This window comes from Aquarana catesbeiana, linkage group LG13 (genome assembly GCF_042186555.1).
Source record: "Aquarana catesbeiana isolate 2022-GZ linkage group LG13, ASM4218655v1, whole genome shotgun sequence".
Lineage (NCBI taxonomy): Eukaryota > Metazoa > Chordata > Amphibia > Anura > Ranidae > Aquarana > Aquarana catesbeiana.
The window spans coordinates 131,810,687-131,838,358 of record NC_133336.1 but is presented as its reverse complement, the minus strand read 5'-3'; the positions used below and the strand labels follow the sequence as shown (position 1 = coordinate 131,838,358).

Here is a 27,672-nt window from a genome sequence, read left to right as displayed (position 1 = left end):
ATAACATTGCAAACAGATTAGATACAAACATTCTTAGCCAACATCAGTATAACATTTATTTTAAGGAGTAAAAACAAAAATATAAGGTCCAAAGGGTGGCGCAGTGGCTATTGCACTTCCTTTTTCTAGGGCCGTTGTACGTGTTGTACGTCACTGCGTTCTTGATGGTTGGAATTTGGTGTGACCGTGTGTATGCAAGACAAGCTTGAGCAGAACCCCGCTGAAAAACCATCATAGCTTTTTACGACCGTACGCAGCATGAGAAGAGTGATTGCATCATATCCTCTTCTCCCTCTCTAACTGTAATCAGCTTACGTTTCCAATGAATACTTGGGAGTGAATATGGGAGGGTACACTAGGCTTGTACATGTAAATGTGAACTTGCCCACTTCAACATAAATCACACCCTTCATTCTGCAGCCAGCAAGCCATACATAACACACGATATGATAGCTTACAGCCTTATAAATGCAAAGCATTTTAATAAAAATGCATATTAATATAATATTAATTCAATGCATTTAATAAACAAATTTAAATGAAATTCATTCATTTAATGCATTTAATATAAATGCAAACCAGTGCAGCTTATCAGTGTCCACCAGTGCCGAATGTCAGGGACCACCAGTGCTGAATGTCAGGGACCACCAGTGCCGCTTGTCAGGGACCACCAGTGCAACTTGTCAGGGTATATAAATAATAGTGTCGTGCTGTGTAAGTGCAAATTTGTGCCAGAGAACTAACTGAAATAACAAGTGAAGATTAACATAGGCAAAACTTGCTTAAAACAAACGATTGAATAAAGCGATTAAAATAATGACTAATTATAAAACATATGCCATAAACAAGCCAATATAAAACAGGTGAAACAAAGTGATGAAAGTCCAGTGTGCACAACCAAATAAAGAGTGAGAGAAGCTGCAATCGATATAAATAATAATGGTCCAACAATTAAACGATGTGATCCAAAAGGTATTATACTGTAACAGTCTAAGCGATTTTCCACACAGATAATGAATCCCTCCATCGCCCCAAACAGTAAAACAACCAGTGCCTGTCCAATCTTCAATTAGTGGCACCTCTGTGTGTGCAAGCCGCTTCCCTTAACTGCCGTAAGGAATACAGCATGAATTAAATCACAGGTAGCAGTCTTCAAATGTTCCCTCTTGGTCAAATGTACCTTCTTTCGATCGTGGTCTCGGTATGCAGGGTTTAGATATAAGAGAAAACAACCCATAGCGTGATCCCATATAGGAGGATTTGTTTGCGACAAATGTTGGGAAAATTTTTTGTAACAAGGTAAAATAAAACTCACTTTTTAAAATTAACAAACAGCGACAATCCACAAGCGCCGAGTTCGTATGCTTCCGTCAGTTCCTGGTAATTCCTATTGCTCCAATCCCGACGTGTATCGTCACATCACGTGACTTCATCAGGGATGACATTAGGCTGTGTTTTCTGTCTTTAAATAAATAGTGTATTGAATTGAATAGCCGGTGGCCATTTGCGAGAAGTCCGCCATTGAAATAAATGGCGTCTGCCATTTTGCCTTAGTCTCCCATAGGGTAACATTATGGCGGCCATTTTTTGTTGGTTTCTGCATGTATTAACATTGCAGTTAATGGAACACCACTGAACACAATGCAGACTCACACCAGACGGAACAGGTGGAAGAACATAGAGGCCAGTGTAGTCAAAAGCCAAATAGTATGGTGAATAATTAAAAATCCCAAAAAACGGGGATGAGGAAATAGACATATGTAATGTCCAGAACGGGCATTGAAGGGGCTAACGATGGAGACGCGTTGCAATAGTCTGGGAAAAAACATTTAAACAAAATGACGTGAAAAAAGATAATAATAAAAGGAGCCACAGGGATACCAAGAATGACATAGGAATAAAAGATACAGTGACTGAAAATATCAATTACAGACTGAGTATGAGGAAAAATGTACCATTCCTATCACATAGAACATGGGGGAATGGGAGATAACAGATCTAGGAGTAGGAAATGCAAGAGTATATACAGTGGTAGAGAGGGGAGATGTGTAATGAGCAACTAAAAATCACTGATAAAACAGTTTAAATCAAATTCAATGTTAAGCCCGTTAGGTGCAAAAGTATCCATCTGAAAGATCCATTTAGATTCAAGTTGGCTGAGGGTTCTCACCTTGTGACCCCCTCGCCATGGTCGTGTATAAGGTACAATCCCCCAGAATTTTAATTGGATGGGATTTTTATTGTGACATTTAGCAAAATGTCTAGACACACATTTAAAATATTTTGTACGTGTTCTTTTAGACAGATTATCAGCCGCCTTTTAGTGCGGCCAATGTACTGTACAACTACATTCTAAAGCGTACACAGCTCCTTCGGTATTGCACCCAATAAATTCCTTAATATCGTAAGAGGTACCATTGCTGGTGGATTGGAACTGTAATTTCTTTTCGTTGGGACGTTTTGTTCGGGTGCATGCATAACACATTTTGCAAGGATAGAAACCTTTGCCAGTGAAGAATGTGAAACTTTTTTGGAGGGTCAATTACAACTAATTGGTCACGAAGAGTGGAGGCTCTCCTATATATGAACCTAGGTCTCTTAGGTAATAAGTCTTGAAGGAGTCTATCCAACTTCAAGATATGCCAATGGCGTTATATTATTTTTTATATTTTTTTGTGTTGGACATTATAGTCCAACACTATGGGATAGGTCTTGTTGGCAATCAAGTATTTTGTCTTTAATTAAATCTCCCCTATGCATGTGTGTTACTTCTAGGATTTTCCCTTTAATTCCTTGTCTTGTATAAATCTGTCACCAATCTTATTGGCCTGTATAAGGAAGTCCCCTAATTCAGTACAATTGCGTCTAAGTTGCATAATCTGTCCTTTTGAAATATTGAACAGCCAATTTTTATGATGGCAATTTTAATCGGTAGAGAGCTGTTACGATTAACGTTCTTAAAATGAGTCTTGGTGACAAATGTATCCTTTATTCGGGATATTTCCAAATCTAGGAAAGAGATAGTGTCCTCTTCAATTTGCCATGATAGTTTAATATTTTTGTTGTTATTGTTAACCACCTCAATACAGTGCACTTACACCCCCCTTCCTGCCCAGACCAATTTTCAGCTTTCAGCGCTCTCACACTTTGAATGACAATTACTCAGTCATGCAACACTGTACCCATATGAAATTTGCGTCCTTTTTTTCACACAAATAGTGCTTTCTTTTGGTGGTATTTAATCACTAGTGGGTTTTTTTATTTTTTGTGCTATAAATAAAAAAGCCCGTAAATTTTGTGAAAAAAAATGCCTTTTTCTTTGTTTCTGTCATAACATTTTGCAAATTAGTAATTTTTCTTCATAAATTTTGGCCAAAATTTATAGTGCTACATATCTTTGGTAAAAATAACCAAATTAGTGTAAACTATTTGGTCTTTGTGAAAGTTATTGAGTCTACAAACTATGGTGCCAATCACTGAAAATTGATCACACCTGATGTACTGAAGGCCTATCTCATTTCTTGAGACACTAACAAGTCAGGAAAGTACAAATACCCCCTAAATGACCCCTTTTTAGAAAGTAGACATTCCAAGGTATTAAGTAAGTAGCATGGTGATTTTTTTTAAGTTGTAATTTTTTCACACAATTCTTTGCAAAATGAACTCTCTTCCCAAGTATGGTGATACCACATGTGTGGGACTTTTACGCAGCCTGGCCACATACAAAGGCTCAACATTGAAGTAACATCTTCAGGTGTTCTACGAGCAAAAATGACACATCTCATTTCTCAACCACCTATTACCCCTTTAAAGGCCCTGGAGCAACAGGACAATGGAATTGCCCCCAAAATGACCCGATTTTGGAAAGCAAACACCCCAACGTATAGTCTATGAGGCATAATGAGTCTTTTGAACGGTTCATTTTTTTCCAGAAGTTTTTGGAAAATGTGGAAAAAAAATGAAAATGTATTTTTTTTTTTACACAAATTTGTCCATTTATCAGATATTTCCAGATTGAGAGCAGGTTCTCAATTTTTCGGTCAGAAAAAGTTCCGATCGGAAATTCCGATCGTCTGTACCAATTGCGACGCACAAAATTCCCACGCATGCTCGGAACCAATTCGACGCATGCTCTGAAGCATTGAACTTCATTTTCTCTGTTTCTCTCGTTCTTGACAGTCGAAAGTTCAGAGAACTTTTGTGTGACCGTGTGTATGCAAGCCAAGCTTGAGCGGAATTCCGTCGGAAAAACCATCCAAGTTTTTTCTGATGGAAAATCCGCTCAAGTGTACGGGGCAAAAGTATCTTCAAAGCCCCCATAGAAGTCTATGACAAAGCTTGCTTGAAGCCCCAGCAGCTTTTGAGAGGCTGTAATTCAGCTTTAGCTTCGCTTTGTTCTGTTCAATCTAAGTTTATTGAAAACATTTCCATACAAAATTATGTTGCTTTGTTTAGGAGGTATTGAAGGTATGAGATATCAACACACACACAGGGCATCTGCCAAGCTTCATCAAAGCATCATTAAAGCACCACCGAAGCATCATTGAAGCACCACCAAAGCATCACAGAAGCATCAAAAAAATAAAAAAGCATGTTAAGGCTGTAGGCGCTGTAATGAGTTTTAAAAGCAAGTGTGAATGAGGCCATACAGGGGGCGACCATCACAGTGCATTGTTTTCTATACAATGTTTGCTCATTTTTGTGTTACACAGGTTGCAAAGATGGGTACATAATTTGTTTAGACATCGAAAATTCTTACAGATGTGGTATCCCCATAATGGGGAGGAGTAGCAGAATGTATTTTGGAGGTGTAATTCTTGGTATGTCCATGCTGTTTGTTAGAAATATCTTATAGATTGACAACTTTGTGTAAAAAAAAAAAAAAAAAAAAAGTTTTCCTTTTCTTTCCACAATTTCCAAAAACTTGTGGGGAAAAAAAAATGACATGTTCAAAGACTCATTATGCCTCATAGAATATACATTGGGGTGTCTGCTTTCCAAAATGGGGTCATTTTGTCTGTAATTGCACTGTCCTGGTGCTCTAGAGCCTTCAAACATGTGATAGGTAGTCAGGAAATTAGATGTGTAATTTATGTCCCTAGAATGCCTGAAGGTGCTACTTGAATGTTGGGCCTCTTTATGTGGTCAGGCTGTGTAAAAGTCTCACACATGTGGTATCGCCGTGCTCAGGACGAGTAGCAAAATGTTTTCTGGGGTGCAATTGCAAGTATGCCTATGCCATGTGTGAGAAAAAACTTGTTAATATGACAATTTTGTGTAAAAAAATAAATAAAAAATTCTTACATTTTCCCAAGAATTGTGGAAAAACATTACAACTTCAAAAAACTCACAATGCCTCTTGCTAAATATCTGTTTACTTTCCAAAAAGGAATCATTTGGGGGGTATTTGTATTGTCCTGACATTTCAGGGCCTCAAGAAGTGAGATAGGCAGTCAGCACATCATGATAGATACATTTCAATAACACAAAGCATAGCTTGTAGACTCTATAACTTTCACTCAGACTAAATAATATACACTAATTTGGGTTATTTTTACCAAAGATACGTAGCAGTATAAATTTTGGCCTAAATTTATGAAGAAAAATTACTTATTTGCAAAATTCTATAATAGAAACTAAAAATAATGGCGTTTTTTTCCCCAAATTTTCGCTTATATTGCACAAAATAAAAAAAACAGTGGATTAAATACCACCAAAAGAAAGCTCTATTTGTGTGCAAAAATAATAAAAAATTATTTTGGGTACAGTGTTACATGACCATGTGATTGACATTCAAAGTGCGACAGCGCTGAATGCTGAATATTAGCCTGGGCAGGAAGGGGGTAAAAGTGCCCAGTATTGAAGTGGTTAAAGGGTCAGTTCTTTCAGATAGAAAATTTTGCCACCTTTAAGACTTTTTTCTCATGAGCGGTCAGGGGGTGGCAAAAACAGGAAGCTCTGCTGTGATGTTACTGCCTCTTGTGGCTGCTCATCCTAATCTAGAATACAGCTGGAGGAGGCCGTTCACATGTGCCACAGCTGAAAAGGGTTGTGTCACGACCATGTGACATTTGCCACAACCATAAACCAAATACTTAGCTTGCGGTTCATTAGCCCCATCATAATAAACTGCCACTTGGCAAAAAGAAAACAAAACAAAAAACAGGATTCAGGAGATGGTCCTGGGCTTAAGTGCTTAATAAGTCATTGTAATCTCACCCATATTCCTTTTAATAGGATGACAGTAAGTTGACACTAATGCTGCACAGGTTAAAAGGGCAGGAAAATGGGTAGCATTGCAATGACTTATTAAAAGGGGCAAAATTATTAAGGAGCCTGCATGGGAACAGGCACTATCAGCTCCCCAGTTTTCCTTTATTACTACTTGGGCAAAGGGCAAAACCCTCCCTCACCTCAGTCATTGCAGGCTGCCCAGGAACTCTGTTTAGAGCCGCTCCATCCCACACCAAGACAGGAAGACCGCGGCATGAAGATTTAAAGAGGTTGTAAACCTCCCAAAAAAACAAAAAAAAAAAACAACCTGCAAGACAAAGGCATAATGAGCTAGTATGCCTCACATAATAGCTCATTATAAAATGCTTATCTTAGATTGATGCCCTGAATCAGCGCCGGCACACCCCTCACAGGTCGACATATTTCCCGGAGTTACTTCCGGGTTCGCGGGCTCCGGTGCTACATGCGCGCGGGAGCTGCCGGTCACGGCCCTGAAGAAACAGGACGAGCAGCCCCCATTCCTTCAGTGTGCCATAGACGTTGGCTGCAGCGTATATAGCAAATATCTCCTAAACGGTGCAAGTTTAGGAGATATTTACAGTACCTACAGGTCAGCCTTATTCTAGGCTGACCTGTAGGTACAATTAAAGAGGAAGACTTTACTTCCTTTTTAACCACTTCAATAGAGGGCACTTTCCCCCCTTCCTGCTCAGACCAATTTTCAGCTTTCAGCGCTGTCAAACTTTGAATTACAATTGCGCGGTTATGCAACACTGTACCCAAACAAAATGTTTATCATTTTGTTCACACAGCTAGAGCTTTCTTTTGGTGGTATGCAATCACCACTGGGTTTTTTTAGTTTTTGCTAACTAAATGAAAAAATACTGAAAATTTGGAATAAAAAATGCGTTTTTCCTCGTTTTTGTTATAAAATTTTGTAAATAAATAATTGTTCTTCATAAAATTTAGCCCAAAAAGGAAATTTGTTAAATTTCCTTGGTAAAAAAATAACAATAAACTATGGTATATATCTAAAAAATTGATCAATCCTGATCTACTGACTGCCTATCTAATTTCTTAAGGCCCTAAAATGCCAGGACAGTAGAAATACCCCCCAAAATACCCCTTTTTGGAAAGTAGACAGTCCAAAGTATTTAGTAAGAGGCATGTCAGGTTTTTTGAAGTTGTAATTTTTTGTCATAATTTTTTTAGACAATGAAGAAATTAAAAAAAAAAATCCAGTTTTTTTCTTTTTACATACGGTCATCAGTGCAGTACAGCGTCATCATATGGTGACTGGTGACAGTACGAAAAAAAAGAAAAGAAAAAAGTGACTTTTTTTTTTTTTTAATTGCTTTTTTTTTTTTTTAACACACTGTGACCAGAGCAATATGATGTTACCATAGTAACATTGTACTACTCTGGGAAAGTGATCAGGATTTATTTTTATTTTTTTACACACATTATGTGTGCTAATAGCAGTGAATTACATTGCTATAAGTAAGCATTTTACTGAATGAAACTGAATCTTTCAGTTTGTTTTGTTATGATTAGCTGTGATTGGTCAAAGCTAATCACATGATACAGATGGGCTATGATTGGCTGTCTGTACCATGTGATCAGATTGACCAATCACAGCAAGCAACACAATTGTACACAATGGATTGCATGAAAGGAAGGAAACTGTCATGTGACCTGCTGTGATTGGTCACGGTGGTCACATGGTACCGGGAGCGAGCCAGTACTCTGATCAAGTCATCGCCACTGTTCCGTGGAGACAGCCAGTGACAGATCGCGTCGCTTCCTGACAGGACTTCATATGATGTCCAGTAAGAATGGGAAAGCCTCCGCCCGGCCGTCAATTGTCTATAGGCTGGGCGGGAAGTGGTTAAGACATGTGAAGGACAGCGCTCCCTGTGCAGCCATTGGCTGAGGAGGCAACAGGAGCTTACAGAATGCACCACCTCCTACTGCCTCCTCAGCAAATGGGTATTTGAGGTTCCCTCATTAGTCCCTCCAATAGGACATCACCCAGGATATCCTGAGTCCCGGTCTGCTAAATCACTATGTGGGCGGGCCGGGAGGACATGTAATAAGAAACAGGGCAATCTCCTATTAAACTAGGAGAGTGACAACCCCTACATACATGCTCCCTGCTAGGCCCCTTTGCTTATCCTATGGGACCTAGGCCCGGACAGGGGGGCTGCCTGTACCCCCCTTATCAGCAGCCCTGGATCACTGTACTGGGTCGCTGCCGGTACCTTGTGATCAATGTGACCAATCACAGCAGATCACATGAAAATTTTGCACAATGGATGGCTTCTATTAATGCCATTCATTGTGAACAATTGTGTTGCTCACTGTGACTGGGCACAGTGATCACATGGTACAGACAGGGCCAATCACAGACCATCTGTACCATTTAATTAGCTGTGGGCAATCACAGCTAATCACTACAATACTCACTGAATTTATCTATTTCATTCAGTAAAAATGGCTGTTTATAACAGTGATATTCAGTTATAAGCAATCATAATGTGAAAAAAAACAATTGCTCTATTCACGGTATGCACAAAAAAGACGTAAAAAGAAGAAAATAAAAATGTAATAAAAAGAAGAAAAAAATATTTAAGATAGCTTTTGTTTTGTTTTTTTGTTTTACATAGTGTATTTAACAGAATTGATCGATTTTCAGATATACGGCGGGTAAAATAAGTATTGAACGCGTCACCATTTTTCTAGGTAAATATATTTCTAAAGGCGCTATTGACATGACATTTTCACCACATCTACAGTATGTAACAGCCCATGCAATACATAAGAGAACTGATAAAAAAACTGAAATAGGTTTAATAAAATGCACGCCAAAATGAATAAAAAGTCACAACAATCAAATGGAAAAATTGAATGTGAAAGATGAATGAGAAGACATCAATTCCATTGCTGAAATATGCTGAATAATAGATACGATACAGCCAGCAGCCAGAGGGTTAATATTGGAAAATGTATCCCATGTGTGGAACGGGAGGAAGCTTCAATGTTCCAGCTGTGCAGGGGGGTGATGGAAGGTCAAATGATCACTCGTAGTGCTGCAAACAATGAAGGAACTGTAAGCTGCGTCCCCATAGTGGGGGATGTGGAGAGCAGATGCAGTGTGGCTAGCAGCAGTCCCTATAATGCAAAGGCTGGAGCCAGTGCCGCTGTGTCTTGCGCTCAGTGCCAGGGGGGAGGGGGGTTGATGACCCATGGAGCGAGCGGAGGAAGCAGAGCCGACAAGCCTGGTGGGCAAGTGTGTGACTGACATCACAGGGAACCCTTCGGATGTGTGGAGGCTGGATCTGGCACTGAGCGCAAGACACAGCGGCATTTTCTGAGTTGTCCAAGAGCTAAGGACCACTTGTGGAGAGCTTTAGAAAGACCAGGAATTAGCAGGTGCAGTTGTTTCAAAGAAAACCATAAGTAATGCGCTCAACCGCCATGGCCTGTATGCATGCTCACCATGCAAGACTCCAGTGCTGAAGAAAGCATGTTAAAGCTCGATTAAAATTTGCTGCACAACATTTAGACAAGCCTGTGAAGTACTGGGAGGATATAGTCTGGTCAGATGAGACCAAAATTGAACTCTTTAGATGCCATAATACACACCATGTTTAGAGGTCAAATGGCACTGCACATCAACCCAAAAACACCATACTGTACAGTTAGGCTGCACAACGCATACCAACAGTGAACTTTGGAGGTGGGAACATCATGATGTGTGGCTGTTTTTCAGCATAAGGTACTGGCAAACTTCAGATCATTGAAGGAAGGATGAATGGAAAAATGTATCAAGACATTCTTGATAAAAATCTGCGGCCATCTACCAGGATGATGAAGATAAAAACGAGTGTGGACAATTCAGCAAGGCAATGATCCCAGACACAAAGCCAAAGAAATGCTCAATTGGTTTCAAAGAAAGAAAATAAAGCTGCTAGAATGGCCCAGCCAATCACCTGACTTGAATCCAATAGATAATCAATAGAAATAACTAAAGATCATAGTTCATAAAAGAGGCCCACAGAACCTTCAAGATTAGAAGACTGTGTAGAAGAATGGGCCAAAATCACACCTGAGCAATGCATGCAACTAGTTTCTCTATACAGGAGGCGTCCTGAAGCTGTCATTACCAAAAAAGGATTTTTCACTTATTTGTTTTGGTTTCTTGGTACGTATGTATTGCATGGGTTGTTACATGTGTGAAAATTTCATGTCAATAGCACCTTTAGAAATAGAGTTACCTAGAAAAATGGTGACGTGTTCAATACGTATTTTACGCGCTGTATATACCATAGTTTGTGGACTCTAACTTTCCTACAGACTAAATAATATACACGGATTTGGGTTATTTTCACCACAGTAATTTAGCAGAATACATTTTGGCCTACATTTATGAAGAAGGATTATTTATTTGCAGAATTTTATAACAGAAACAAAGAAAAATTTGTTTTTTTTCAAAATTTTTGGTCTTTTTTCCTTTATTTAGCAAAAAAAAAACAAAAAAAAAAAAAACAACCCAGTGGTGATTAAATACCACCAAAAGGAAGTTCTATTTGTGTGAAAACAAAGTGATAAATATTTCATATGGTTACGGTGCTACATGGCCGCACAATTGTCATTCAAAGTGTGACAGCAATCTTACTTAAAGAGGGTAATTAGAAGGCCTTTAACCCCCCCCCCCCCCCCCCAACTGTGACTATCTGACTGGATGTTCTCACACTTGATGCAGAACTATGCTCCTTACCTTTCTGTTTAATGCTTTACTCGGCTCCCACATATTACTTCCCCTCTGCCTAATTGCATCCCCTGTGATCTCTGTGAGTTGGCAAAGGCCTCACTGCTATTTCCTAAAAGGGATTTCAGATTACCTCATATTTTTCGTAGACATACATGTAGATCTATGTTATATTTTTGGAAATATTTTATTATATCTTTTCATGTGACAACACTGAAGAAATGACACTTTGCTACAATGTAAAGTAGCGAGAGTAAAGCTTGTATAACCGTGTAAATTTGCCGTCCCTTCAAAATAACGCAACACAGCCATTAATGTCTAAACTGCTGGCAACAAAAGTAAGTATACCCCTAAGTGAAAATTTCCAAATTGGGCCCAATTACCCATTTTTCCCCCCCGGTGTCATGTGACTTGTTAGTGTTACAAGGTCTCAAGTGTGAATGGGGAGCAGGTGTGTTAAATTTGGTGTTACCACCTCACTCTCTCATACTGGTCACTAGAAGTTCAACATGGCACCTCATGATAAAGAACTTGGAGGACCTAAAAAAGAATTGTTGCTCTACAAAAAGATGGCCTAGGCTATAAGAAGATTGCCTAGGCTATAAGAAAATTTCCAAGACCCTGAAACTGAGCTGCAGCATGGTGGCCAATACCATGGGAGTGTCATGGTCTGGGGCTGCATGTGTGCTGCCAGCACTGGGGAGCTACAGTTCATTGAGGGAATCATGAATGCCAATATGTACTGTGACATACAGAAGCAGAGCATGATCCCCTCCCTTCAGAGACTGGGCCACAGAGCAGTATTCCAACATAACAACGACTCCAAACACACCTCCAAGACGACCACTGCCTTGCTAAAGAAGCTGAGGGTAAAGGTGATGGACTGGCCAAGCATGTCTCCAGACCTAAACCCTATTGAGCATCTGTGGGGGGACCATATAGTAATATGGACCTTGACGGGAATCTAACTAGGTCCTCATCTACCTCTATATTATCTCATGACCCGGAAACATCTGCCCAATCGCAATGCTTTAATGACCTCTTAACAGAATATAATTTGGTGGATGCATGGCGAGAGGTGAACCCCAGAGCTCGAGACTATTCAGCGCCTCATAGTCGTTTAACGTGCATCAATCACTTTTTTGTACAGAAATCCTTCCTTCCTGATATTCTAAATATTAGACCTACTTCTAACTCTAACCCAACCACATACAACTGTACCTAATTTTCGCTCTACCCTTAAGCGAACATATCAGGTCTCTCCATTAATGAAAACAACTCTATGGCCCTTAAAATCACACTTCCTGACACGGAGGGGTCACTTCCTTATAGCAAAATGTTTCCCACCTTAATTACCTAGGAATTAATCTCACCTATTCTTACCAGGCCTTATACTCTGCCAACTATATCCCAATAGTGTGTCTCACCACCACCTCTCTTGGATGGGAAGGATCACTGCTACGAAAATGACAATACTGACGTAACTACTTCACTTATACCGCACTATCCCAGTCCCCATTCCATCATATACATTGAACTCCTTTCAGAACCACATATCTTAATTTATATGGCCTGAAAAGTGATTCGGCAGCGCTGCAACATGGGAGCTTTTACCCTTTTTTTGGCCACTAGCGGGGGTTAAAAGCTAACGCAGCGCAGCCCCAGTGTGAAAGTGCCCTAAAAGTTATCATTCAAAGCAAGCCTTAGGCCTCGTTCACACCATGGTGCAGAGACGTCAGTTTTTCTGCATGCGTTCTGCAAGGCCACAAAAAAAACTATGTGCCCTGTCCACACCACAACACTGGTATCACGTGCAGAATTTTTCTGTGCAGGAATCTGCAACATGTATGCAGATTTCTGCACGGGAAAAAAAACTGACCTGACATCGATGGATGGTGTGAATAGGGCACATAACTGACACTGCATGAAAACTGATGTCAGCGTGCATGAAAAGTGATGGAAACTGATGTGAAACTGATGTTTCTGCAAATTAAATCTGTACGGTTTTCCCATCAGTTTTCATGCACGTATGGTGTGAATGAGCCCTTAATGTAACAGTTTTGGGAAAGAGATAAATCAGAAGAGATATGCAATGTATCTTATGCTATAAAATAAACCTACCTGCCTGCTTGCAGTCTTCTTTAGAATGTATACCGAGTTGCACAAGCACAGCTCAGCTTACATTCTGGCATGGATCCTGTGTACCAGGATGACTTAACTCCTGTACTTGCTTGCTCAGAAGTGATGTCATCCTTAGCTGGCCAATGAAGATGGCTCAAGACCAGCACTGCTGAGGGATGTGGACTGTTGAAGCAAAGGTAAGTTTAGCTCTGCATTAACAATTTCCCAAAGCAGTTATATTCAAAGCATGCCTTGATGTGGGTGGGGTTATATGGGTGTACTCTAGGAGCGGCCTTAGTAAGTTATTTTTGCCAGTGTCCAATCACCTGAAGGTAGCCTGCATATAACCTATGGTCTATGAATACAAATCCTAAATCCTGTACTGTATAATTAAGATAAACTGTTTGGCTGGAGTTACACATAATGATGAGGAATATTAAAAAGCACCAGGACTGTTGAGGGAAAACAATATCCTGCAAAAACAGAGTAAGAAATATTGGTAAGGTATACAAGTAGGTATGCTTTTTAGTTAAGGGTGTTTGAGGGTATTTGTGAAGGGATATGTTCAACTCCATACTTATAAAGCCTTGCCCTTATGTACTATTTCTTTTGCTGTCTACAGACAGTGAAATGCTGTCCTCTGGATCCCTAAGCTCCAGGTTTCCAGGAGGAAATATGTTGATGCTCAAGGTTAAAAGACAATTATAGGGCATTACGTTCTACAGATACAATTTAATAACAATTCTACAGAATGATGTTTTTTTATACTTACCCCCTGTGGCATCTTAGCAGCTGCTGCACCTACATGAATTGCATCATATGGGCCTTCCTGAGGATAGCCAGATCTACCATCGCCAACTATAAAAGATTGGAAAAATAAAAGCCACATGAAGTTTTATTATTTTTTTTTATTTATATAGCCAGGGCTACATTTTTTGCACCTAATACTCTGGAGCCTGCATGCCCAGAACCCAAAACCACCTTCTTTACACAGAAAATATGAGCTTACGTTTCATTCCAGTTCCACCTGAGGTTAAAGAAGTTTGGTTTTACCTTGGTACTACTTCACACTTACGGATACATACTTTAAAGAGAGGCATCTGCCTCAATCCCCTCCAACATAAAAGTCATGGGAGCATTATTGTAAAGTTTGCAACCATCCATACACGGTCATCACGCTCTCAGGCAGCAATAACTTTTCTTTCCACCTGGGGTCCTCTCAAGAAGCAGCGATATCTCTTATATCTTACCCGCTCCCTCCCTCTCCCTCCTCTCCACCCCCCTTACCCCTCTTTGCCAACCCTCTAACAAATTGGCCCATATTTCTTTATGGTTTATCCTCCATGCACTCCACACCTCTAATGCCCCAGTCTCACTTCAGCATGGGTTGTATTTAGACCATCTCTACCCCCTATTGTCCTTGTTGCTCAATAAGCGGCCCTACCTCATTTATTAGTTAACAAATACTTTACACATGTTGTAGGTCTTACACTTAGTGCACTTGAGGTTTTGAATTGTATATATTTAGTCTAAGTTAAGTTCATACCTGATATGGTTTGTTCGGTTCTGTATACCTCATTGTAAAGTTTTTGAGATGTGTCATGTTCTATGTATGAGTACTATTTGTATACCTGTGCTGGCAATGTGACAACTCAAAGTATATGTGAACCTTCACCTTGTAAAACAACCCTTTACGTTTAAAATAGAAACGAAAGTCAAAACATTTGTGCATACATACAAAAAACCCCTCTGTTCTCAGGTGCATAAGGAGCTCACAGAGCTAGGAGAAGAGAAACAGCAACACACTGGTCTTCCCAGTGAATGGCTGTGCTGTGGGGGGGGGGAGGCATGCCAGCACAAGTCTAATCAGTGGAGGAAAGCAGAATTCCCAGTACAGCTAGAAAACTGAGAACGCTGTGCTCTCATGCCTAGTGTGCTTAATGTTTATAGGAAAATAGAGTTGGCAGAAGCACCAGTAAACAGTGCAAATAACAGGATACTTTTTCATACAGGTACATGGTACAACGGACACCTATCAGAAATATGAAATGTTGGGGTAACATATTTTTTAACCACTTCCAGTCCAACCTATAGCCAAATGACAGTCAGGCGGTGGTTCGGTTATTCTGAGTGGACATCATGTAACAGCTGGCGCGTGCCCGTGAGGGCGCACAGCGCGGCGATCGGTGGTGCAACGTTTCACTGATGGAGGCTCTTTACCACGTGATCAGCCATGTCCAATCATGGCTGATCACAGTGTAAACAGAAAAGGCAGTTTATTGGCTTTTCCTCACTGACGTCTGACAGACGCGAGTAGAGAGAAGAGCCAATCAGCTGGTCTCCTGACAGGGGGGGTCTGGGCTAATTGATTATCAGTGCAGCCCCCCCCCACGGATGCTCGCCCAGGACCACCAGGGATGCGGATCATGGATGGACACCAGGTATGCCACCCTGGACCACCAGGTATACCAGTCAGTGCCCAGACATGATGCCAATCAGTGCCCAGACATGATGCCAATCAGTGCCCATCAGCAATGCCTGCCAGTGCCATCAGTGATGCCTGCCAGTGCCACTCAGTGTCCATCAGTGCCACCTATCAGTGCCCATCAGTGCCGCCTATCAGTGCCATCCATAAGTACCCATCAGTGTAGCCATTCAGTGCCCATCAGTGCCGCCTATCAATGCCACCTCATCAGTGCCCGTCAGTGGTCAGTGCAGCCTCATCAGTGAAGGAGAAAACTTACTTATTTACAACATTTTATAACAGAAACAAAGAAAAATTTTTTTTTCAAAATTTTAGGTCTTTTTTTATTTGTTTAGCAAGAAAAAAACAAACAAAAAAAAACCGCAGAGGTGATCAAATACCACCAAAAGAAAGCTCTATTTATGGGAACAAAATGATAAAAGGTTTGTTTGGGTACAGTGTAGCATGACTTCACAATTGTCATTTAAAAAGTGACAGCACTGAAAGCTGAAAATTGGCCTGGGCAGGAAGGGTGGAAAGTGCCTGGTATTGAAATGGTTAAACAAATATGGCTACAGACTGATTTACAGTGATGATTTTACACAGAACTGAATAACAAATTAGCTTGTATAGCAATTATATATAGATATATTTATTTTTTTAAACAAAGTGGATTTTGCTTTTTTGAAATCTTTAAGTCCCAGGAATAATGCAGGTTTAAAAGTTTTTTGTTCTAGTGTGTTTTTAAAATGGCACCTGCTCTTCACGGGTCAAAGCTACAATCAGTGTTGGCACCACCAGATATCAGTAACAGCCGCAGTGCAGCACAAAGCCACAAAACTATTCAACTTATTTTCTAGGCTTAGTCCTGGACCACAGCTGTTCCTTAATAATAAGAGCACTCCATAGCTGAGCACTCTATCACAATGCTCCTGCAGTGCGATTAACAGAGAAGTGCTGTGACGTCAACCGTGATTCTTTTTAGGTTTCTTTTGAAAGAAATCAAAATACAGCCAATTTATACTGGAAATCACACATGCACGCATGACGCATACTCCCATAATTAAAGGGAAAGCAGTGTATTCTCAGAGAGTATATAATTTGCTGTGTAGTGTTTACCTTAAAGCTCAACTCTGGGTAAAATAAAAACTGATCCTTGTAGTGAGTGATTCCCTCACTGCAAGGGTTATATGCTAGTTTTTGTGTATGGGGAACAGAAAAAACTGTTATACTTACCTTATCCATTGCTCCCCTGGCAGCAAATGTTCTTCGATGTTTCAGGTTGTGGCCAGGCCTTCGCTGACCCTGCATTGTAAGCAATGATACCTTACCAGGTAGTTTTGACCCTCACCAATTAGCGTACAGAGCCAATAGAAGCACTGAGGACGCTATTGCTCTTGCACTACATGTGGCTTTAAGTCATTTGAAACACGCTGGCAATTATGCAAGATTGTTGTTCATTGACTATAGTTCGGCTTTCAACACCGTTGTACCAGATTTATTGGTGGAGAAGATGTTAAAACTGAATTTGCCCCCATCCCTTTGCTCTTGGATAAAGGACTTCCTGGTAGATCACCCACAGGTGGTCAGATTTGGTAAGCATGTTTCTTTCCAGCGTGTAATTAGATGTACCAGAAGTTTGTGTACTGAGTCACCTTTACTCTCTATACACTTGTGATTGTACTCCTTAGCTTTCTACAAATAGCATCATCAAATTTGCAGATGACACCACCATAGTAGGTTGCATCACAAGAGGGGAAAAGAAGCATTACGGGGAAGAGGTGGCTATTCTAGTAGAGTGGTGCGAGTCAAATAGTTACATAGTAAGTCAGGTTGAAAAAAGACACAAGTCCATCTAGTTCAGTGGTTCTCAACTCCTGTCCTCAGGGCCCACTAACAGGCCAGGTTTGCAAGATTACTGAAATACATCACAGGTGATATTGTTTGCTGCTCGGTGATTGCAGTATTCTAGTCTGCACCTCTTCAAGGTAATACTTAAAATCTGGCCTGTTGGTGAGTCCTGAGGACTGGAGTTGAGAACCACTGATCTAGTTCAATCAAACAATACATTTTTTAAATAAAAAAAATAAGAACACAGTAAAGTTAGCCCAATTTTTGTGAAAGATGATGTTACGCTGAGTAAATTGATACCAAACATGTCATGCTTAAAAACTGCGCCAGCTCATGAAATGGCAACAAACTTTGGCGTGTAAAAATCTCCATAGGTGACATTTAATTTTTTTTTACAGGTTACCAGTTTTGAGTTAGAGGAGTTCTAGTGCTAGAATTATTGCTATGAATAAGCACCTGCTTATGTGTGTGAAACATGTCAGTGGTTTTATCCTTGCTGTATGGATCTATTATAACAATAAAGAAATTGTTTTTCATTGGAGTGCGGCCATCCGGACCTTTCTGTTCAAATTCTTGCATATGGTTGCATATTGAGCAGCACCCATGCCTGGAGAGGGGAGAGATCACTAGGAAGTAGACACCTGGAGCGGGTTCTACTTTTTGTTTTAGAATTATTGCTCTCACTCTAACGATCGTGGCGATACCTCACATGTGTTTGAATACCGGTTTCATATGTGGGCATGACTTACATATACGCTCGCTTCTGCGCGCGAGCTTAGAGGGAGTTCAGAGGGACGAGCACTTTCAATTTTTTTTTTCCTTATTTATTTTCCTTTTTTTATTTTTACACTGTCCTTAAAGAAAAAAAAAATTGGATCACTTTTATTTCTATTACAAGGAATGTAAACATCCCTTGTAATAGAAAAAAAAGCATGACAGGACCTCTAATGTGAGATCTGGGGTAAAAAAAAAAAAAATTGTTCCTTTGAGGCCATTGGGCGGAAGTGACATTTGACATCACTGCCGTTATCCAGTGGTATGGAGTCGAGTGGGGGCCATCATTCCCTCACTCGACTTCCTGCCTATCAGGGGATAGGATCGAATCATCTCCACCGCTACCGACGGATCTGGTAAGTGGCGGAGACGACCGAGGTGCGCCAGTAGGGGGATGGGCACCTCTCCCGCTACCGATAAAAGTGATCTTATGGCGAATCTGCCACGGAGACCATTTTTATCTCAAAGCGGACCGCCCGCCGTTGAAAAAAATCCCGGGGTTATGCCAGCTATCTGCTGCCATAACAACGGAATTTAACGTCAAAGGTCCAGTAAAGGTTAAAGAAATCTACTGAGCTGGCCAGAACCACCTCTGGAGGGAGTCTATTCCACATTTTCACAGCTCTTACTGTGAAGAAACCTCTCCGTATTTGCAGATGAAATCTTTTTTCCTCTAGACGTAAAGAGTGCCCCCTTGTCCTCTTTGATGACCTTAAAGTCAGTAACTCAAAACCAAGTTCACTATATGGACCACTTATGCATTTGTACATGTTGATCATATCCCCCCTTAATCTCCTCTTGTCAAGAGAGAAAACATTCAGTTCCTCTAATTTTTCTCATAGCTGAGCTCCTCCATGCCTCTTATCAGTTTGGTTGCCCTTCTCAGCACTTTCTCCCATTCCCCGATATCCTTTTTGAGAACTGGCGCGCAAACTGAACTGCATATTCCAGATGAGGTCTTACTAATGATTTGTACAGGGGCAAAATGATATCTCGCTCTCTGGAGTCCATACCTCTCTTAATACAAGAAAGGACTTTGCTTGCTTTGGAAATTGCAGCTTGGCATTGCATGCTATTATTGAGCTTATGATCTACCAAAACCCCCAGATCCTTCTCCACTATGGATTCCCCCAGTTGTACTCCCCCTAGTATGTATGATGCATGCCCCCAAGTGCATAACTTTACATTTATCAACATATCATGTTGATATCATAACATATATCAACATACATGTACATATCTCCCTCTCTTCTGCCCACTCAATATTACTGCACTTATCACCTCCTGCTCATTCTAAGCCCACACAGTTTTACCACTTCCACTCCACTGCCTTCCTATAAATCCCACTCCCGTCTTATCACCCTCACCCTGCTACTACTCCTAATGTCTAGGGACATTGCACCAAACCCCGGCCCTCCCACACCCAATTCCCACCGCCAAAATTGGCTGTCTACCTCCTCCAACAGTAGTCATAACTCCCACCTTCTCATCCCAATTTCCGATTCCACAAGTCAGCTCCCCTCTTTCACGTGCCCTCTGGAATGCCCACTCAGTCTTCAACAAACTAGCTTCTGTCAATTACCTTTTCCTCTCCAAATCCCTTAATCTATTTGCCATTACCAAAACCTGGCTCCAGGAATTTGACACTACCTCTCCAGCTGCCCTGTCCCACAGTGGCCTCCTCTGGACTCACTCCACCAAACCCAGTGGACGAAAAGGAGGTGGCATCGGACTTCTCCTCTCCCCACAATGCACCTTCCAGGTTCTTCCCACATCTCCCTCTCTTTCCCCCTGCTCTTTCGAAGTGCACTGCATTCGTCTTTTATCTCCAGCTTGTCTGAGGGTCTCGGCCTCCTGGACCAGTGTCGCGCTTTCTGGATGACTTCTCTGCATGGCTACCCTACTTTCTCTCCTCTGAAGTACCTGCCATCATCCTAGGGGACTTTAACATTCCAATCAATGTTAATACTGCAACCACTTCTCAAACAAACCTCCTCTTTTAACCTAACGCAATGGACACAAACCACCACTCACTCCAACGGCAATACTCTTGACCTGGTATTGTCCCATCGCTGCACTCCCTGCAACATCTCTAACACCCCCTTTCCTCGCTCTGATCACAACCTTATCCGTTTCACACTCTCCTTGTCTCCTACCTCCCATGCTTCCAACCCACAAACCACTACCTACAGAAACCTTCGCAACATCAAACCTTCTCTTCTTCATTTTGCTACTGATGGCCTTTACGACAAAATCGCACCCCTGTCCTGCCCAGACCTAACCACTTCCATCTACAACAACACAATGTCATCCTCCCCATACGTATTTGCTCCTCTTTCTACAAGCAGAACCAGCCCCCATCTGCCACAACCCTGGCAAACAGACGACACCAGAAGTCTCAAGAGACGCAGGCGTGCTCTTGAGCGAGCATGGCGTAAAGCTAAATCCCTGCAAGACTTTACCCTCTACAAATCTGCCCTTCTCAAATACAACTTCTGCCTCCACACTACTAAACAAACCTACTACTAAACTCTCATCCAAACCTTGTCAACTCTTTTCTACCCTTAATTCCTTACTTCACCACCCACTGCCCCCACCCACCAACTTGCTTACCGCTCAACAGATTGCCAACCATTTCAAAAGCAAAAATCAACACAATTCGCAAGGAGATATCCAGCATTCAACTTCCTCCCCTCCCCAACACATCGGTCCAACACCACACTCAATACTCTCCTCCTTCTGCCCAGTTACCACCAATGAAGTTGATAAACTCCTCTCTATGGCCCACCTCACTACCTGTCCCCTCACATTTACTGCGACCACTTTCCCACTCTATCCTAAATTCCCTAACCCACATCTTCAACCTCTCCCTCTCCTCCGGCACCTTTACCCGCTCAAACATGCACCAATTACCCCCATACTTAAAAAACCCTCACTAGACCCCACCTGTTTGAATAACTTAAGACCCATCTCCCTGCTCCCATTTGGCTCCAAGCTCATCGAACGCCTTGTCTATGACCGAATGAGTCGCTACCTCACGGACAACAACCTTCTCGACCCCCTACAGTCCGGCTTCCGTCCACAACATTCCACTGAAACTGCCCTAATAAAACTCACCAATGAACTACTAACTGCTAAAATCAATGGCCATTACTCTATACTCATACTCTTAGACCTCTCTGCTGCCTTCAACACAGTTGAGCACATCCTTTCATTCCCTTCACTGGCTTCCCCTACCGCACCGTATGAAATTCAAAATGCTAACCACAACATACAATGCCATCCACAACATCGCCCCCAGCTACATCACCAACCTTATCTGCAGATATTGCCCTAATCAAGCCCTCCGCTCCTCCCAGGACCTCCTGCTCTCTAGCTCCCTTGTTACCTCCTCTCATGCTCGCCTTCAGGACTTCTCCAGAGCCTCTCCCATCCTCTGGAACTCTCTGCCGATCAGCCCCTAACCTGTCCACCTTTAGGAGATCCCTGAAAACTCACTTATTCAGGGAAGCCTGTCCCACACCCACCTAACAACTGTCCCCAAGCCATCCCCATCAAATCATTCCCCGCATCTATTACCTTTTGTACCACCACCCCCTCCCTTTAGAATGTAAGCTCTACGAGCAGGGCCCTCTTGTCCCTTCTGTATTGAACTGTACTGTAATTGTGCTGTCCCCCCTCTACATTGTAAAGTGCTGCAGATATACAAAGTGTCCAATAAATGTACATAAACTCAGTGAATGAGTAACCAAACACCAGGGGGCCCTGGAAAATGTGAAAAAATATATATACAGGTGTGTGGGTTATAGTTCAATCAAGGCTGATCTTCTAGTGAAGAGTGGTGAAGACCCGAACACTGTTAGATATGGTGGACATCAAAGATATTGCATCATCAATAATAAAGAAGTGCATGTGCCCTTACCAGAACAGGTGGACTCCTATGTCAGCGACATGGAATAAGCAACATCATATGCCCCTGCGTAGGGTTTTTTAGGCTTATTGCTCTCCACATTGCCCAGTTTTTATTTTTGTGATCACTTTTATACTTGTATGCTGGTTTTTAGAAATAAAATACCATCTTTTTTGATCTACACCATGTGGATACAATTTATTTTTCCACATAATGCTTCGCTGAGAGTGGCTCCAGAGTTCTGTTGATCCTACCACCAAGATCCAGTTTGATGCACCAAGGATTGGAGGTCCATTTGGAGGTTTTCCATCTTATTTCTGGATCCCACCCTGGAAGTCCTGGACCCCGCTGAGCTCCATACTTTGGTCATTTGTGGCACCATGTCTGTATGACTCCATGTCGCTGACATAGGAGTCCACCTGTTCCGGTAAGGGCACACGCACTTCTTTATTATTGATGATGCAATATCTTTGATGTCCACCATATCTAACAGTGTTTGGGTCTTTACCACTCTTCACTAGAAGATCAGCCTTGATTGGACTATAACCCACACATCTGTATATATATTTTTTCACATTTTCCAGGGCCCCCTGGTGTTCGGTTACTCATTCACTGGGTTTATGTACATTTATTGGACACTTTGTATATCTGATTTGTTGCATTATTTTTCTGCACCACCCCTTTCATTTATGTATTTGCTTGGTTAGCGCTGCAATATTTACCTTTCCGATTCTATATATGTTTGTCACATTTTTATACAGCTGCTTGACATCCGAACCACTTTTGGGTTTAGCTCAGTAATTATCCCCACTCCACTATAAATATAGTAAAACCTTGGATTTAGAGCATAATTAGTTCCAGAAACATGCTTGTAATTCAAAGCACTTGTATATCAAAGCGAATTTCCCCATAAGAAATAATGGAAACTCAAATGATTCATTCCACAACCATTTATTCATAAGTCCTTCAAGTTTATCCATATAAAAAGATTATAGCAATGTGATAGGTTGTGTAACCATAAAATGTCCATCAACAAATGGAAGCCTCCACAAGGGGATTAGAAGCAAAATCCAGCAGGAGCTTCAGAGTATAAAAAAGAAGAGAGGCGCATCTAAGTGTAGCAATATGGTTACATTTAATGAAGGTACAACATTTAGCAACTAACATGGTTGATGATTAAAAGAGGCACATCTAAGTATGCAGGCATCTGGGGTAAAGCTGTCCACACAGACCTTCCTCCGCACCGCCGTCTCTCACCGCTGTCAGTCTGCCACCAGGACTGGGAAGCCTACCCTGCAGTAGAGCGATCTGAAAGCGAGGCTTGAATCGCTCATGGAAAGCAGCATGATAGGGATAGTGTCGATGCCAGTGAAGAGGATGGTCTACGTGAACAGCTTTACCCCTGCCTGCATACATTGATGTGCTTGTTTTAATCATCAACCATGTGAGTTGCTAAACGTTGTACCTTTATTAAATGTAACCATATTGCTACACTTAGAGGCTCCTCTCTTTATACTCAGTTGTGACATAACGCTGCTTGTATATCAAGACAACGCTTGTATATCAAGTCAAGATTTATTTAAAGATTTTGCTTGTATTGCAAAATGCTCTCAAACCAAGTTACTCTCAAACCAAGGTTTTACTGTATGTAAAAAATGTTATTAAAAAGAGGTTAATTAAAAAAGAGTCCCAGTAAGTTCATAAGTCCAATGGATTACTGTAAAGGCACTAGTGGCAACCCTCTTGGGAGTGAAGCAGTCTCTGGAAAACAATGTAAAAAGGGCAAGGTGCGCCAGACTAAGTGCAGTATGAAAGGAAAGAAATGTATTAAAATATCAGCCAAATGGCTACTCACATAATGTCTGTTAAAAACAGGCATGTAACTCAAAAGAATGTCCGTGGTCACTGTAGGAACTGGGTCCAAAATAGTGTAACGGGCTGCAGTGGTGTGACAGCAAGGAGGTTTGGGAAAGTTGGCCTGGTTCCTTCCTCGCGGTGTACAAACCAGTGTGAAAAGCACTCAGGGAAGTCCGGAAACTGGAAGTGACGTCAGGATATGACAGATGACGCGTTTCAAAGCTTCCGCTTTTTCAGTCTTATATCGGCTCGCCCAGGCTCAAGCCGATGTGATGTGACAATACACAATGTTTCCTGATAGATTCAAAGGGACCAATACTTAAATATGGTGAGAGAGCATCGCAAATGCCTTAATACATGTCCCTTAATAAAAATAAAAAAGAAAGATGGATGGACCGGTATGTGCAAGCAAACGTCAGAGGTACTGTAATAATGATGAGTAGTTGAAGATTATTATAGGAGGTTATAACACAGCATGAAAAGGATTATAAACATGAAAAAAGGAGGATTATAACATGGCATAAAAAGGAGGGGATAAATCAAAACAAAATTATAAACAAAATGATGTGACAGGGGGATTATTCGAATAAAATAATAGGGATGAGCCGATGTTCAACTCGAACATTGGGTGTTCGTCCGTTCGCTGAATTTAGAAGATTATGGGTCGTTCGCGGGAAATTAGAGCGCCCAAGGAATACCACATAATGCACTGCAAGATCGCAGTGCATTGACGGCTGCTGATTGGCCAAAGCATGCACCTGACTTGCATGCTTTGGCCAATCACAGAGGGTGCCTTTGGCCAAATCATGGCTCAGGGGGCTAAGTCCACACCCAGCACTATGTAAGGCTGCATACATAGCGGACATAGTGTAATGCATGAGAGCAGCAACATTACATCTCTAAAGGAAAAAATGTAATTTAAAACTGCTTGCGGCTGTACTGTATTGCCAGGTCCCGGCAATATACATAAAAATCATAGAAAAAAAACAGCGCCCCCCCCCCCCCCCAGTCCATTACCAGGCCCTTCAGGTCTGGTACGGATTTTAAGGGGAAAAAAATTAAAAAATGGCGTGGGGGTCCCCCCCAACATCCATACCAGACCCTTATCCGAGTCCGAGCACGCAACCTGGCAGGCCACAGGAAAAGGGGGCGATGAGAGAGCGCCCCCCGAACCGTACCAGGCCACATGCCCTCAACATGGGGAGGGTGCTTTGGGGTTCCCCCCCAAAGCACCTTGTCCCCATGTTGATGGGGACAAGAGCCTCTTCCCCACAACCCTTGCCCGGTGGTTGTGGGGATCTGCGGATGGGGGGCTTATCGGAACCTGGAAGCCCACTTTAACAAGGGGAACCCCAGATTCTGGCCCCCCATGTGAATGGGTATTGGGTACATTGTACCCCTACTTATTCACCAAAAAGTGTCAAAAAAGTAAAAATGACAGGAGACAGTTTTGGACAATTCCTTTAAAAAAAAAAAAAAAAAAAAAAAAAGTGTCTGCGATGTCCATCCATCTTCAATCATGGCGTCCGACGGTCCCAAGAAGGAAAAAAGAAAAAACTTTGCATCCATGGGAGGCGTCCCGCCGACTGCAGCCTTTTCGCAATGACAGCTGTTATGTAGCTGAGGGCGGGGCCACCCAGTGATGTAAATGGGTGACCCCACCCACTCTGACGTCACCCATTTTTCTCCAATGGAGGCAAAGTTTTTCCGTTTTTCTTTGTTTTGTTTTTTGGTCCATCAGCGCTGTGACTGAAGATGGATTTACATCGCGGGACACTATTTTTTTTTTAATAAATACTTGTCAAAAACGGTCTCCTGTCATTTTTTTTTTTTTTTTTTACAAATAACACGGTTATTTTATTGAGAAGAATGCACAGTTACAGATTATGAACATTAATATCACATACGTAAAAGTTGGATAAATAACGAAACGGTAACATATTTAAGCATCCTATACAGTACTTCGTGCACTACATAGAAGGGGCATTGAAAAGCAGATACCTGCACATCCAGGTTCTTTAGTGTAGTATAAAAGGATAATGCTCACCAGAAGTAGTGTTCATTGTTCAGGTGAATCTTCAATTGTTTCATTGCATGTGGCTGCATTCGCCAACCAGGAGTCCCAAATTTTCCCATATTTGGTCGGGCAGCCTCTATGAATATAAAGCTCTTTTTTGTAGGGTAATACGCTGTTAATAGCGGAGATCCACTCCTGTAATGTAGGTGGATTGGCCCTCATCCACTTTCTTGCTATAAGTAGCCTAGCTATGAACAGGGACTCTTGTAAAAATAGAATATGAAATTTATCTGAGTCGGGGTCTGGGAATATTCCCAGTAGACATTGTTTAAGGCATAGTGTCAAGGGAGACCCCATCTCATCGTGTATAAACTTTACTATATGTGACCAGTAACCTTGCACTGCAGGACAGGACCAAATAAGATGAAAAAAGGAACCAGAAGGGCTATCACATCTGGGACACAGTGGATTGTGGTCAGGTCTATATTTGGTCAGTTGAAGGGGAGTCAAATAAGATCTGCGTAGTATGTAAAGTTGCGTGAGCCGGTCTGAGAGCCTAGTGGAGACCTTTCTACATGTATCTAATGCATCCTCCCATTCATCATCCTCCAGCCCCCCCACATCGCCAGCCCAACGATCTTTCAATCTGTAGGCAAGTTTTGTCGCTGTAGGGCGAAGGAGAGTATTGTAGAATATTGAAATAAGTTTTGAGGGGTCTTGTCCTATTATTATGCACAAGACGTCTAAATGGTCTAATTTAGAAGGATCATCGTGAAATTGAGCCTGGAGAGCGTGGCGGAGCTGGAGGTAACGGAAGTGCATGGAATTACTGAGATTAAATTCTTCCTTTAACGGTTGAAATGATTTCAGGATATTACCACAGTAAACATTCGACAGATATACCACTCCCTGTGCAATCCACAGGCTGTGGTCTGGTAGGAGTAGCAGTTCTCTCAGGCCTTGATTATCTCAAAGTGGTGTATGTGAGTGCGTTACTGGCGTTTGCAGTCAATGTCTCACTACCGCCCAGATTTTACAGTGGTGATATAGCAGCCCCCCACGGCTGCCTAATGTCCGGGTATCCGTCGGTTCTCTGAAAATGATTTGGAAGGGGTGGGTGTACAATCGAGTGTAAGGTGAGCATACTAGGGCCAAATAGCGATCTTTGTCATGTTTGTCTATATAGTAAAGGTGGGATAATTGTGCTGCCAGATAGTATAAGTTAAAGTCTGGAAGTGCTCTGCCCCCCCAAATCTGTGGGGTTCTTCAGCACCTGCCAAGACAATTTGTGTCGGTTCATGACACAAAAGAATTAAGGATAGCTTCAATGGATTTAAAAATTCTAAGGGGAAGATATCCCGGGGCGTGCCATAATACATAAAGGAATTTAGGGAGTGTTATCAGTTTTATTAAATTTACTCGGCCCATTACTCCTAGGGGTAACTTGGCCCATGTCTGAGTTTTAGTTTTCAGGGTAGCAATCAGAGGTTCTATATTTAATCTGACGTAGTCTTCTGGGGAACAGGAAATGACTATGCCTAGGTATTTCATATCGCTAACCCGAAGAAGAGAAGAGGAGGCTTGGGATTCTGTGGGGGCACCTATATCTATGGGAAGGACCTGAGACTTGTCCCAAATTATTTTTAGTCTCGAATAATTACCAAAGGTTTGTA

At 41.7% G+C, this 27,672-nt stretch overlaps 1 protein-coding gene across 4 annotated transcripts in view; it reads right to left on the bottom strand.

Annotated features, from left to right (window-relative positions):
* The window catches only part of LOC141117163 (protein-L-isoaspartate(D-aspartate) O-methyltransferase-like), a 243,299-nt gene that overhangs the window by 43,847 nt on the left and 171,780 nt on the right, over positions 1–27,672 (bottom strand). For all 4 annotated transcript variants that reach the window (XM_073609834.1, XM_073609837.1, XM_073609835.1 and 1 more), the window contains one exon: positions 13,899–13,984. In XM_073609834.1, the coding sequence (XP_073465935.1) occupies positions 13,899–13,984 (86 nt within the window). The remainder of the gene's footprint in view (positions 1–13,898; positions 13,985–27,672) is intronic.